The sequence below is a fragment of the Mycteria americana genome, chromosome 13, assembly GCF_035582795.1.
Source record: "Mycteria americana isolate JAX WOST 10 ecotype Jacksonville Zoo and Gardens chromosome 13, USCA_MyAme_1.0, whole genome shotgun sequence".
Classification (NCBI taxonomy): Eukaryota; Metazoa; Chordata; class Aves; order Ciconiiformes; family Ciconiidae; genus Mycteria; species Mycteria americana.
Genome location: NC_134377.1, coordinates 7,582,041 through 7,597,842, shown reverse-complemented (window position 1 = coordinate 7,597,842; position 15,802 = coordinate 7,582,041). Strand labels below are relative to the sequence as shown.

Here is a 15,802-nt window from a genome sequence, read left to right as displayed (position 1 = left end):
ATTTGGATGGAACTGTAGGTCCTATGTTATCCAAAAGGCCAGGTCAGCTGCTGCTAATCATTCTGTCCAAGCCTAAATTGTATTCTGGAATCATGTTCTTCTAGGTAGATTGTTAAGAATAATGCATTTCACTAGGCAGGATGGCTTTAATTTTCTGTTCCTTCTTCCTTTCTTTGCAATAGAATTTTACTGAATTTACATTTTTATTTTGTCATGTCCCCCTTTCCCCCCATCTTCCAACAGTACATAAAATCCTGCATTGTGTAAGGTGTGCTGAATTCTTACTATTGCCCAGGGAAAAACCCAAATGGAGACATCTGTGTGTGGCTCTGTTTGTTAATGAACTGAAGATTACTTATTCATTAAACATCAGGAATAGTCATAATTTTTTCAGGAACCACTCAATAATTCTGTCTATGCTTTAATGAAGAAAAGGATTACCATTTGTTGTATTTAATTGTTGTCATTTTGTATATTTCATTTGCCATTTTGTAATTTTCATTATCACTTTTGTCTTCTCTTAATGTTCCAGTTGCAGGAAAATCAGAAGAGCTGCTGGAGAGCTCAGAATCTTACCATCCTGCTGAGCCTACTGGCCAAAAAACTCTAGTGGATCCTCTGTCTGCTTCTGGCAATCCCATCAAAGCTTCAATCCCCCCACCCTCACAGTGGGACTGCAAAAAGAAAGCTGAACCTTGTGGAGATGCATCTGAATTTCCTCATGGTCTTCCAGCAGACCTTGAGGAACAGCGGAAGTTCCTGACAGAGCAGTGTATTGCCTCCTTCTGTTTGTGTCTCAGCCGCTTTCCCCAGCACTACAAGAGCCTCTACAGATTGGCATATCTGTACACATACAGCAAAACACACAAGGTGAGCAGGCCACTGATACAATAGCTGACTAGCTGTGTTTATTGCACGAGTAAAGAAACTGTATTGTCATTTGTACAAATTCAGAAGTCTCAGTGTTAAAAGACAGCAAAGTTTGTTTAATGCAGTTTGGATTGGAACTATGCTTTGGGAAGTCTTCATCTCCTAGATGTTTGATTCATGTGTGAGGCCAGTTGAGCTGAAAATGTCTTTTTTTATTTATTACTGAACTAAGTAATTTTTTGTCATTCAGCAGAGAATTATCTTTTAGATATGTCACATAAATTAAGATGTTCTTGTAAAAATTACAGCAATTATTTATCTTACTGAATAAGCGGACTGAAAAGTGACTTGGAAGCAGAAATTCATCAGTATTGGTGTAAACACATTATGTGAAACAGATACTTTTTGGGTATCTTGGGTCTTTGTCTGTAGATTGAAAGTTTTCCTGCTGTCAGAGCATAGAGGTCATCGTGAGTAAGACAAAATTATTTGCTGTTGAGAAATCACTGAGGGAAAGTCAGTCAGAGATCCTACGGCTCACGAGCTGGTGATTTTGGATTAAACAGGAATAACCATGTCTTGGTGACTGTATTAGTATCAGTTCCTATTTGAGGTGAGGGCAAAATAACTTGCTTCCTCCAGCATGACCCTTGCATGTTCTTCATTAAAATTAATTCCAAAAGCCTTCTGCTATGAATTATCATTGTTTTGGTTTTAAAATTATGTCATTCTTTATTTTCCTTCTGCATACTTCTGTTATTATAATCCTTTGTCTTTCTGAAGTATCAGTTAGTAAAATGTGTATGAATAGTAGGTTGAAATTATCAGAGTTATTTCACTAATTGTTATGATTAAGGTTTGAGCTAACAGATTTTGTATTTGGAAGTCTTGTGTTATGTCATATGCTGCACTGCATGGCTTCCTGAATTCTCTTCCCCACCAGTACTGAAGCTTGTGTGAATAATAGGGAAGGGAAAGTAATGGAAACAAATCATACCCCTTGCCTCATAGTAGAAAACATATTAACAGTACTGCTGCGAATTGAACAGTAGCATGTCTTAGCAATCTACTGAAAGATGACAAATATTCCATTTGGCTGTACAGTGATTATCCAGAAAAATATTACCATTTTTTTAAAGATAGCTTGTTTTGAAAACATTCCTATGCTGTTTGTATGTGACAGTTGTTAATTTTTCCATGGAGCTAATAATTAATAGGAGCCATAGATTCCTGCAATCTGTCATTACTGTTGCTGACAAATGATTTTGTATCAACATTCAACAAAAAAGGCTGCCTGTTTTCAATTTATTGGTTCAAATAGCGTGTCCTTGCCTGAGGAACTACTTGCAAAATATTTTCTTCTATTTTTTTTCCTGATGAAGCTTTCTCTTTTGCTTTTTGTATCTCTCGCCCTATATAAATATCAAGTTAGTGATTTGTAATGTTTTTCTGTATCAAATACACACTGTCGTCTAAATCTTGGAACTCGGAAAAATTGAATCCTGCCTGTTGAGCCAGTAGTTACCAGGTTGGCTTCAACTAGCATTGTTGGGTTTTACTGTCCTTTTTTATTACTTCTCTGCATAACAAACAACTACTCAACACTGCAAAAAACCCATCTTCCTACTGATATATGTATACTACATACTTTCACGAGGTTGTAATTTTCTTTCTTTGATGACCCATTCAGGCTCTTTTGTAGAGCGATGTCAAATGTCTGTGTTTTAATGGTACACTAATATGTCATTAGTGGGAGTTACACTCCTGAACAAACTTAAAACACAACATGCATCTACGCATTTTCAGCAATAACTGGAGTAAGAAGTATGCTTAGATATACTGATGATAAGCCTGATTCAAAAAATGAGATAAGCTACATCAGGTTGAGTTGCTGTGGCGCAGAGTGGATTACTGGTAAATTTTAGAAAGCTGAAATTAATTTTTAAATGCATATAAGCATCTTGGAAAATTCAGCATTTATGTACCAGTGCCAGGAATTTGTATGAAGAATTTAGACTGATGGCCAAAATTCATGGTTGGCTGGGAAAGGAGAGGATTGGCAGGTCTCCATAGTGCATAGAAAAACAAGTTTTCCATATGCAATCTGTTTTCTCCCATTTTACAGTATTACTGGTTTTGCTGTTGCGAGATTAGTAAAAATAGTTGTTGAGTGCTTTTTTTAACATCCTTTTCAAAATATTTCAACATTTTGTTTGGCTATGTGTTCTGGGTTTTGGTTTTGTTGGTTCTCCCCCCCCCCAAATCCTACTTACTATTTGGAGGCTATTTCTCTTTGTTTTATTCTGTTATTAGAGCAAATCTGTACATAGCTGTTTTTTGTTGGAATAAACATGCAGGAAAGTAAGGATAAATTTTCAGAAGTTAGTTCATTGCCAGTTTGGGCAGTAGTTTTAGTTTCCCATTCACCTTCTTTCTGTATTGAAGTAAAGTCTTAATCCTTTGTGATTTTTACCTCCAAAATGAGTGTTGGCACAGTTTGGAAGGAGAAGATAGGACTTGGCAAGATGCTGTTCGTCAGCATAGCTAAAAAGTTTCATGAAAAGTCGTTTCCTTATGGTTCTTATGGATCAGTAGGTAGAACTGGTCTGATACTCTGCAACCAGCAGATTGTCAGGAAGTAAGCACATTTACTTATGTGCTATTTTGTCTCAAAATAAAAAATACTCTGTAAATCCTGGAAGATTTTGCTCACAGATGTTGTTTGTGTGACTTACTTAGGTTTTTTTAAGTTTATATCTTTTATTATGTCCATTATTAACAGAGCCCTTAATGGGGAAATTAATATCAGGTATAACATAATGTCAGTAGCATGGCAATTTAGTCAAACTAGGCATAATCCATGCATGTAAAAATTACAAGATTATATATATGTAGGTTTAATATACACTTAAGAGACAGGCATAATCTGTAAGCATAATAAATGTAAGCATTTCAAGTAGCAAGTTTGGTAATAACAGTTTATTCAAAAGACTACCCTTCAAGGTCAGTAGTCTTTTTATTTTGCTTTTATTTGATGCAGTAGCACTAGGGTGTTTTTGAGATAAAGCTTTCTAACAGACTTTAAAAGAAAATAGAGGGAAGGATTAAGGTGTCGTAGGATGTTTTGTACACCTCTCAGCAACACTTCATGGAGTTTCCAAGTTAGGTAAAGGTGGCTTCTGACACCATTGAATTAAGGGGTATCCATCTCAGGTGACTCAGATTTCCACTTGGTTGACCATCAGAGATTTTCCTTTTCCACTTCAACAATGCTGGTAAACTTTTTTGCAAGTTATTGTACCCTGTCAGTCATCTTGTCTTCGAATCTTGGGGTGATGAAGATGTGGGAGGCAACAGCTGAACTGGAAAGAGTACTTCATAATTGCCCTGAGTCAGACAGCTAAATCCAGCATTTCAGACTGGCAAGCAGTGTGCCAAGAAGAATAAATCCTTTTTGCTATGTCCTGGATCCCTTCACCCACTCCTAATAACTTCATCAGCTAAAAACTAAGCAGAGCAGACTCTGTGAAATCTAATGAGTTGAGACCTGCTCAGGCGTATTTACTGGGAATAACTGATCATGCTGATTTAAGGAGAAGGGTGGTGGAAAATCTGTAACTACATCTTTTATTCCTATTAGTTTTGATTGTGTGAAGTTACCGTGTAATTGCCCCATTTGTCTCAATGATCTTTTTTCCTCCTAGGTAGGTTACTGTCATCATCTTCTTCAATAAAAGCCTATGAATTATATGTACCAAATACATACCTATGGATGGTCAGTATAATGTGCACAGCAGATCACCAGAGCATGACGCTACACTTAATGCTTCTTAACATTTTCAGTGTAAAACTTAGATTCAGGAATACATCCATAGCTAAAAGTTGTTTAGGCTGAGATTTTATATTTAAGCTTTGTGGTTGGTAGCTTTCTAAGGGTTTTGTTTTCCTTTAATTTTTACATGAGAGTTTTAACTGTAAGATTCAGATTGCCACACATTAGGCAATTTTTTCTTCGTTTTCACACTTGGAATTTACTTGTGTTTCTGATGACTATGATTGGCATAAAATAAAGCATTTATGTGCCTGGATCTTGGACGTTATGATAGGCTTATTTTTTCTGGATTCTGATTTTATTCAAAAGAGGATGACTTTCATGGAAGACCAGATTTTTGTAGGTTCTTTTCTCTGTTGTATTTTCTTCTGTATGTATTTCAAAGTATTTTGCAGGCTTAGGTTAATAGGATTACAGAAATACATATTACAAAAGAAGTACCGTAGCAAAAAGTTAGTATACATTAAGTTTACATACTTTGCTTTTTTCAGTCTTAATTAAATTTGACACTCAGTGGTAATAAATTTACTGGTTCCCCTGACTAGCCAGAAAGTCAGGGGAACTTGTGAGTGAACATGTATTTGTTCCATACCAAAAGAAAGCTATCCAAATCCCCTCGACTGTCATACACTATAATCATGAAGGTCCTGTATAAGTACCTGTATCAGCTCTCTGAATGAAGGATTTTTGACATCCGTAAGTATCTGGTTAGTATTTCCAGTGTTCAGCTCTCTTGCACATGAATCTGTAATCAGCATTTGGCTAGAGGGGATGCTCCAATTCTGGTAAGACATTGGAGATTTCTGCATGATTACTGTCATTAGGACAAAAGCACTTATGATTGAGCAGGGCTTTTACTGTTTCACCAGGGTCTTGTAAAGAAAATAATCAGGAATACAGGATAAGAACTTTGGTAATACCGTGCCCCCCCCCCCCAAAAAAAAAAAAAAAAAAATTACAACTGGAATATACTTCTTGGATGGACATGATTTAATCAAATTTATGATTCACAGAAGTGTATTTCCAGCCCACAGAACACAAATCAGAATTCAACATTTTCATTTGTCTCTCTGAACCAAACATCTTCCTCTATTACCTGCTCTGTACTAAAAAAGCCAGTCTAATGAGACTCGAATGCTACTTCCTAATACTGAAATAAAAAATGAAGTAAAGCAAAACTTCCATCACTGAAACCTTACAATTAATAATTGTCCCATCTGTTAGTCATGTTTTGCCTGGAGCCAACAGCTGTCCCTGGTTCTCAACTACACAAGAGATGTTCATGCATTGAACTCTTAGAGGGGTAGTGCTTTTATGAATTTGTCTATCATTTAGTCTCCTACCGATACTTTGTTGTTAACTCACTGAGTGCTATTAACCAAATTTGATGACAGGCATGGAATTTTCCAGAAAGGCTAAGTGAAATTACATGGAGGGCAATGGCTGGGTAGAGGTAAAAGGCCTGAATTCAACACCTCACTAAAAGAAGGCTGCAGTTTAAGCCTAAAGGTTGCCTCTTCTGTTAGGCCTGGGCGCAGGCAGGTACGCCTCGCGGGTAGCTGGCCCTAGGGAAGAGCTGAGGGGCAGCTTCCAGAGCGTGCGGGGGGAAACTGGAGGGACTGAGGGACAGGGAGGGCCTGGTGTGTGGAGGAAGGCTGCGGGATACCCAGGACAGTGAGTTCCACTGTTTGCTGAGTAACTTTATCTTTTTATATATAAATTGTTTTATATCGAGCATTAAAATTCAGCTTTTAACAAGAAGTTAAGGTGTTTTTAAATATACGTATAGTTCAGGTTTCTGTAGGTGACAGGAGATGGAAGGTGGATCTCAATGAAATTGTTTGGTTTTTAAATAATAATTTTTTAAAAAGGCAAGAAAGCAAAACTTGATGATATGAAGCTGGATTCAGTAGCTGTAGGGGAGTGACTAACCCCTCTGCTGGGGCTGATCAGTCTGGAGGCTTGCTCTGAGAGGCAAGCTGGCTTCTCTCTCCTGAGGGATGTCTTCTCCAAATCACATACCTCTGCAAATACTGTTGGAACAGCAGCTACCTGGAAAATGAGAAATAACAATACAGGTTAATAAATAAAAGCAAGTGAGTGCTTTGTACATCTACCTGCGGTGGCATTTCTGTCCCCTGCCTGCAACTCACCTGCCCCATTTCGTCCACAGAACCTGCAGTGGGCCCGTGACGTGCTGCTGGGCAGCGGGGTCCCTTGGCAGCAGCTGAAGCACATGCCTGCACAGGGCCTCTTCTGTGAGAGGAACAAGACAAATTTCTTCAACGTAAGTTTATACAGCTGATAAACACACCCGTACTTTCTCAGCCATCATTTTAACACCTGTTTCTCATTTGAAAGGTTTGTGAAGGGATGGTAATGTGAAATTCAGCAAAGGAGCATTAAACAAGCCGTGAGCGGCTAGAGGAAAGGCAGAATTGTATTATAGAGATATTTACTGGGATTTTCCTTTCTTGAAGGGAACCACTTTAGAAGGATTATTTCTGATGAGCTTGAAAACATGGGGACAGAAGCACAAACATTTCTCAGTTATGCATCATTTACCATATACTTGATGGTTGAGCCCTCTATAAAAATTCTGATTCTGTTCATCTTAATTATCCTCTTGTTTACTGTTTCTCAACTAGACTTGCACGTCTCATGACAAAAAAATAATGCTAGTTGCTCTAAGAAATCTCCAGAGTTGGAAAGACCTTTCTTGTATTCAGCTTTTGTAGCGTGGCTCAGCAGAGAGTATTTCCAAGTCTTACAGTGTAGTAGCAGCACTGTTGTTATAGACTGTCCCTGTGGCTGTGGTATTTTCTAGTCCACAGGGGTGTCTGTGCCTCTCATTGACATGGGACACAGAATACTTCTCAGACTTAACATGAGCATTTATCTATCAAATTCCCTGCTGTGATTGCGACTTAACACATTGCTGTTGTCTTCAGTATATCTGGCTTTTCTGTAGTATGTTCCAGGTTTTTGTGCTTTCTGCTCTTTTGTGATAGGATTCTGTAGCTGTTCTGTGGCTTGCAATGTGTGGCAAGAACCTGGAGATGTTCTGTTTGTCTTTTTGGACTATGTATCTGTTACATAGTTGCCTGTGATTGCAGTCACAGAATTTTATGTCTCTTTCCCATCCAGTGCTTCTGTTTTAATATTTTAATTGTGAAATTTATTTCCATTTTATATCTGTTAACATCTGTCTCCATTTTTGCTGTATGTTGTGTTAATTAGCACCTCTGTGCAAACCTCTGTTAAATATAAGGTAAGTGCTCTTCTCTGATTATAATCCCTCAGGTGGGTTGAACAACTAGGGAAGTGGTTCAAAATTGTATCATGGATCAGTTTGCAAAAAGAGCTTCTATGTCATTCCATCTTTCTGGATAGAAGTTTTGATTAACAAATACTGTCAGCCTGAGAGGGTATAGACCAAACAGTTGTGACCCGAGCGATGACTACATGGCCTTGTTCTGGTTATTTCCCTGCAATATCTGCCTGCTTTCCCTACAAGAATCCTGCGTTGTGATTAACTCTTTGAGCTGGTGAATACTTCGGCTCAGATCCAGATAACGCAAGTATTCTGGTAGAAGTTAATGAAATTACTCAACATGCTTCAAGACAAGCGTGAACTTTGCATGATCAAGGCTGACTTGTTCATCATTGCAGGGTTAGGTGTCAAGAGTATCCCATGTTTTCATGTATGAGGAAGATGAGCAGTAGGGAACTGAGCAGTGTGTATAAGGGTGTGTTTCTACTTGAAAATGTGAATTACCACATTAAGAGAGATCAGTGGTTGACCTAAATCATGTCTAGTTTTTGAATGCTAATGCTAGACAATTTAATTTAAAGATAGATTCCATTGTATCTCTAGGTGGATGTTTCCAGCATTATTTTAAAACACAGTCATTCCTTATTCCGCATATTGATCTTTCTATACTCTGAAGGACGAAAAGTGCTAGTATAGATAGTAGACAGCTATATAATAATTCTATTTTGTAAATCAACAAAAACTTAATTCCCATAGTATTATTAATTTTCTTTAATAAGAAATTAAATACACTTTGAAATAAAAGATAACCTTCAACAAAAGGTATATCTTAGCCCAGTGCAATATATCGGCAATACTGTTAGAAAAGAGTAGATGTGTGAAAATGGTGTTCTCAGCTTAAACTTGGGTCTGCCCACAGACAAAGACAATGTTAGTCTGTAGTCCTCCATGTAGACTGCTGCCTCCAGGCTTGAGAAATTTCAGTTTGGGGACTCAACTCTAGTGTGTCTCAGCTATGGTGATAGTATAACTAGCACATGGAGTGCCTCAGACAGCAAAACAACTTGTTGAGGCCTTTGTGAGTTAGTGCTAACATCTTGACTTATTCCTGTATGCATGTAGGTTAGTATTCCTGTTAACAGGTACAGTGTACATTATGAGTTTAGCGTGACAAAATATTTTGGTGGTCTCATTTTCTACTCAGCTATATTTTCAAAATCCTCTTCAAGTAACACTGTGTGGAACATGTGGCAGCAATCCAGTACAGATGACACAGACATAGCAGAGTGAGAAAATCCAGATCCGAGAGAGAAAGGGCTACAAGTGCCATGAAAAAAAGCTGTTAGTGTCATCTGACATTCCAGAATTGGACAAACCTAAATCTGTGAACAACTTGGAAAAAAATCTCTCAACATTGCGTTGACCTTGTCGGGATTAAACCTCAACTAGTTTGTTCTCATGCACAGCTCCTAGCCAGGCAGTGGGTAAGCAAATGTACTGCACCATCTGGGTCGGTGCTCAGAATACAGACTTGTGTGTCATCCATTGCATGCAGATGGTGTTACAGCCCACTGTCCCAGCTAGTGTCTTCACATACAGAGTCGGGTGATAAAACAGAAATTATAGAGCTCTACAAAAGTAAGGAGTTGCATCTAATCTTAGAAATGAAGAAATAAGATTCCTAAGCTTATTAATGTCCTCCAGGGTTATTTTCAACAGAAACACTTTGCCTAAAGTGTTTATTTGCTTCCATGAAATGCATTTAGTTTTATTTTTGAGAACTCTTTGGTCTTCATGATGCAAAAGAGTTAAATGAATGTCTAAGTGGCTTTCTGTAGATACTTTACTGTTGAAATACCTTTTTCTTCTGGAGCAAGTAGCACTAGTGTTTTTAATCTCTTGTACAGAAGATTCAGAGTTGTTGAAATTATAGCTGACTCAATTTTACAAGTACAAACAACAATGTGCAAGAGAGAAAGCTAGCAGCTCAAAGACAAGTGGGGACTGTGCCAGCCTGCTCCTCCCAGACATTTTATAAATCATGCATACTCCTAGTAGAATTATTTATTAAATGTTTATGACAGCACTGTATGAAAAGAAATAAACCTGGGTAAAGCTGTCTCTTGTTAAATTTTACTACAGAACTGCTGGTCTGAATCTGTGTGTCACGGTCTGTTGTCTCATTCGTTGGCTGTCACTCAGCTGCGACTGAAATCTCTTTGAATTCATTTTTTACTGTCTTCAGAATGAGCAAAAAAGGCATGTTCACTTAGCCCTGATTTCTTCTCATTTGACATACTAGAATAATGTCAGGATGCACAGAACTTGCCTTTTTCAGTTTTAAGAAAAAAAATGCTTACTGCATTACTGTACCTAGTTGTTTTCCAAACAGAAAAGAATGGTCCTGATTTTCTAGGACCAGAGGTTTTTGCACGTTCACGGCCCTGCTAGTGATGGCAATCATTGTATGAATTATTATTGCAGTTAGACTTACAGAAGTTTTAGCTGTGTTCCTGTAAATGAATACCACGTCTTTTTTGTTTGGCCAGTGACACATTTCTCAATAACCTGCATGTACAGGTACACTCTAGCTTTTCTTCTCTTCATCATCTGTGTGTGTGTGTGTGTGTGTGTGTGTGTGTAAATAGACAGAGAGACTTTTTTTTTTAAGAGGGCTCCAGGATGGTTTCTATAGTAACTAAATTAGAAATTAATTCACCATGAGAAAAAAAAAATATCCCAAAACATTGCTTTATATAGTAGGGCACTTTTTAATATATTCAGATTTCATGCCGCTATTAATAAAATAAAGTTAAAACTTTGTGCACAGATGATGGGTATTCATCAGTCTGTGGGTGGGTGGTGATTGTGGAAGAAGCGTTTTGATGGTTGAGCTCAGTGTACCAGTAACTTCTCCATATGGTTTAATATACAGTATTTGTATTGTTCTGGCACATCTTCTGTGGTAATAATAATCTGTTGTAATAAAGATCTTGATGTCCATCTTTGGTAACTGTTACCCACATACGAAAGCTGTGCATGCACACAACATACTATAATGCAGACATTCATGTGCATGAAGTCTCGCTGGAAACTGTTAAAGATAATTGTTCTATTTTTAATTCCAAAAGAAACGCAGTAGTTTATTCTCTGCTGTATCTCTGAAGCTCTTCATTCTGTGGTCTGAGTAAGCAGGGTCAAATTAAGGTAGCAGCATCCAGTGGGAACCAGAAGCTGAGAGAGAGCAGTGATTTCACTTTAATTTGCCATTGTTCATACCAGGTGTGACTGGGCACCTTATTATAGGTGCCCTATTATATCCCTTATAATAGGACAGTTCTTATTATAACATAGTGATAACCAGTGGGTGCTTTCTCTGTTACTCTCCCTGTGTAGCAGGTTCTTTCCCTAGTTGTGTTTCAGGTTCAGAGTTACATCTCTCTGTTTTACCAGAGGAAAGTTGATTCTGAAAAGGAGAGCAAGGTGCAAGGGCTGACTCTATTTTGGGATTCTGCACAACCAGAGCCATACAGGTGAATTTGAGGTGTAGGAAAGAAGGCTGTTATGAAGTCCCTAATACAGAGGACTATCAAGGGGGGGAAAAAAGCAATATGCCTCAGCTTTCCTGGAAGCTGGGCAGTTATATCAAGGAAGTTTCATTGTATGCCTCAATTGTTTTTATACCTTCCCTTAGACATACATTACTGGTCACTGTCGGAAACATGGCCCTGAGTGAGTACGTGGGATTTTCTTTTGATCTGATACAGCTGCCTTTTGTTTCTCTCCCAGCTCCTGAAGTGTAACCTCAGCATTAATGATTCCCATGACTTGAATTAAAATGAAACATTCATTACGGAATTTAATGTCTCTGTTAGAGATAACTTGCTATATATCATCTAAGGGAAGAGGGAAATCCATTAGGGTGGTCTGAACCTATTCTAGACGTTTGTTCTGCCCCGTCTGAGGTTGCTACTAATGTTGACCTGAAGAACCCCCAAAGACCACGCAGGGCCAAGGGCAGTTCTCCAAGGCTGATTATGGCAACTTGACTGAAGCCTCAGGTTCACTGTTTCCTACCATGTACTGGAAAAGCCTGAAACTGGAGGCAACAGCAGACTAAAATCACTTTCCTAGAACTTCTACTGCTCTGCTTTCCTTCCTGTCCTTGGCTGGTGATAGATCTGGATTACTCTCCTCCTGCTCGTAGTTGGTGTGTCTTTTCAGTTGGCAAGTGTGCTTCCAGCTCGTAGATGTCTATGTGGAACATGAGTCTTCTGAGAAAAATAGTGCTATTCAAATCAGATGGGGGGAAAAGGGAAAGAACTTGAAGAAAGTTACTGTGCATCCATGTGAGCTGAGCTTGTGTCTCAGCGTGGTGAGAGTTTGAGTTTAATTGTGTATGGGGGCTCTAAGAGAATTAATGGTTATGTTTTAGCTTGATTGTGATGGGTTGCAACTTTTTGAAAAAACGTTGGTCTTTTTTAGTGCTTCTAACGCTTTATGTGAAAATGAGTATGAGAGGATGCCAACTCAAGATTAAAAAAAAAAATTAAAAAAAAAAAAAATCACAAGTGACATCCCAGAAATCACAAGGGTTTAGTTCTTCAGTTTTGCTCTTCTTGCTTCTGAGTGTTTTGGATGCCATTTTTATGCAACCACAAGGGAACTGAAACCATAAAGGAATAATTTTAAAAACCCACCTTTTTTATTCCAGTAGCTAGATAATGCTTGAAACAACTTATTAGACTTAGTACCATTTAATAGGTGGTATACAAAAAAAGTGTCTAGAAAAGGTGACCTCTGCCATTAACACTGACCTTCTGTGTAGCTGCATAAAACAAAATAATAATTCTACCATAATGACAACGCATGTTAATAGTATAATATTTTTATGCTTCTTTTTTTCTTTTTTATGCTTATGGTAGGCAGATAAGGGCATCTGGTTAGAAGATGGTTAAATCCCTACCTACTTTAAAAGACAGAATCGTCTTTAATCTTTTCAGGACGCGGCCATACTGTAGCCATGAAATACCTGTGCTTTCACTGTGCAGGAAATAGGCCCTGAAAGAGCGAGCTTTCTGCTTTGTGAAAGTGCCGTTCAGTAAATGCAGATTCTTACTGCCAGCTTTCTTATGAAGTTTTCAGATGTTAAGTGAAAGACATTTCCCTGCTACATATTTTCTTCATGTACCAGGAAAAGCAAGCTACTTTATGAAACAGTTTGACAATTTAGAAACTAGGACTGTCAGCAGTGCGGTGGTGTGCTGTTAGGAGGCACTATGCTACAGGGAATCTTTGCTGCAGAGGCGCTTGTGTGAGCCAAGGCTGTACGGGTCATCCAGTACCTCTCCTTAAGAAGAGATAACAGAGACCTTGCTGTTCTGAATTGGGGATAAGTTTGAGCTAACATGCTGCCTGCCTGGCTTGCTTCCTCGGTAATTTTAACAAGTATTTCATTGCTTTTCCTACGTTCCTGAATAATGTCATTGTAAAGCTATTGTTCTTCATCTCTGTGAGGAAACCATTTCTGGTGTGGTGAAGAGATACTTGTGTGGAAAGCTGCTGAGGAATAAATAAAAAACCCTCCAGGAGTTTCTGAGCCAAATGATTGTATAATCCTATGCCTTAATTTGTAAATACAGTCAGCTGTATAAATGGCAGTTATTTTATGGTTACAGTGTAAGCTAAAGTTTGGAAGATTGAAGAGTGAAACCAAATCAGTGTCTTCCCCTCCTCTGCTCCTTGTTTTTCTTCCTTTTTGGTCTTTGGTAATTTTCTTAGTTTCCCTTCACTGTGTCTTCTGTGGAGCAACACCATGCCACAGGTACGGTGCTCCCAGCACCCATCATTGAATGTCCATTGAGCCACAGGATAGAGGAACTCGTACTGAAAAAATCATTGTCACACCTGCCTGCAGATTCAGGAAAGCATATTTGCATTGATTAAATATAATTAATATATACAAGGTTATTTTTGCATCAAGTCTAGAAACTTTTTTTTTTAATGAATGCTTAAATTTTGCACAAGTCGGTTCATTAAAATGCATAATGAGGTGATAGCCTGGCCCTTGATAGGTGATAGCCTGGCCCATCTCAAACCATGACTGAAAGTCAGTTTTATAAAAGTGAATGTATGGAAGAGAATTAGTTTTCTCTGACTCCATTAAATTTACTGATATTAATGTCTATGTTTGAAACAGGCAGACATCTTCTATGTGAAAAAGGTAGCTTTTTGAGAACCTGCATATTTTAGTCAAATAATCATATTAATTTCCATTGTTTTTATTATCTAGCATGGCAAATGGCTTCCACTGGGGAAAGGGGAAGTGCGAAATTGTGATACTAGTTGCCCGTCGAATAAGAGTTAAAATTTCTTGATGTTTCTTCTGACTTTACAACTTTTTGATAGGTATTCCTTTGCCAGCAGCAAGCTGTTTTCCTTCTTTGCCCCTCCTTTTTTTCATTTGTAAAGTTAATATAATTCTACTCCTACATCTCCTGCCCAGATTTTCTAACGTTTTAATTGGAAGAATGCTTTTAGTAGGTACAAAGGTGTTTGTTCTCTCATTCTCTCTTGCTTGCTGTCTTGTGTGCTCACTCTCTCGTGCAATCTTAATACCAACTCTGAAAACAAAGGTAAGAAGGAGTTAACTGTGCAAGTGAAACTTCCATAGTGATTGGATTAAGACCAGAAACCCAGTAAGCAACGAAGTCTTAAAGTTGCCTATAAAAAGCTAGATAACTTTTTCAACCTCTGCCCAACATGTTATTTACAGTTCTTCACTCCATCCTCTTGGAAAAACAGAACTCATCAGTGAAAAATGTCCGTCGTTCACAGAGTTTTCTGTCTCAATATATACACGCTGTTCTTTCTGGCTAACTTTGCAGGCTTCCAAGACCCAGCTAGTAAAGATGCCAATAAATCTAAATCCCTGGAGATACAAGCATGGGGTTTTGAACTGTCGTTTATGCCAGTGGATATTAAACAGCTATTTTTTTCCATTCTGTTTCCCTAGGAAAAGTTTCTTCTTTTGTTGAGTAGATGAATTTCTAGACAAAGGTAAGCGAGGGAACAAATAACCCTGAAATAAGTGAAGATACAGCTTTGTAGAAGAGAGACTGTCACGGAGGTTGCAGTGTGTTACAGGACCTAAAGCAGTTAGTTTTAAAGCTGGATCTTAAAAGTTTAACAGCAACCATTTCACCCACTCTAAACAGTATTCAAAAGGTGTAGGCTTGCTGGACTACTGTGTGATGAGTGTCCTTTTACGAATGTGTAATGAATAAATCCATAATTTGATTTTTCCATGTGCCAGCTGTGTGTCAGATATGGATGGGAAAGCTACCTTTAAACACTTAATGGGGTTAGTTTTAAACTTAGGTTAGGTTCTTTTCCTTTTAAAAAAATCTAAATAGGATTTTTTAAAAACTAAATAGATTTTTAAATACAGTAGGAGAGCAGAGTTTTAAAGGTGATGATCCATGAAAGGTCTTTAAAATACATGTTTTTATATTATATGTCTGCTATCCGGTTATCAGACTAGTTTTTGCAGCTTCTTACTATGAGTTATTTATCCTAGTTTTATCATAGAAATAAATGGCAAGAATGGTTATGTCAGTGTAGACTGCTGCATAAACAAAATAAAGCAAACAAAACCAGAAAAGAGTAAATTTGGAATCTTAGAAGAAAATCTAAGACATAAAATTGAATCTTTTTAATTAGCTGGCATTAGCATTTTCCCTTCCCCTACAAATTCCTATAGCCTCTGACTGAAAGCTTTGAGATAACTCTTTTTAATATCAATGTGTAGAGTTCACACAAGAGCG

General features: G+C 37.9%; 1 protein-coding gene across 1 annotated transcript in view; it reads left to right on the top strand.

Annotated features, from left to right (window-relative positions):
* The window catches only part of CABIN1 (calcineurin binding protein 1), a 121,992-nt gene that overhangs the window by 48,036 nt on the left and 58,154 nt on the right, over window positions 1–15,802 (top strand). The window contains exons 28-29 of the mRNA XM_075515822.1: window positions 539–870; window positions 6,876–6,989. Of these exons, the coding sequence (XP_075371937.1) occupies window positions 539–870; window positions 6,876–6,989 (446 nt within the window). The remainder of the gene's footprint in view (window positions 1–538; window positions 871–6,875; window positions 6,990–15,802) is intronic.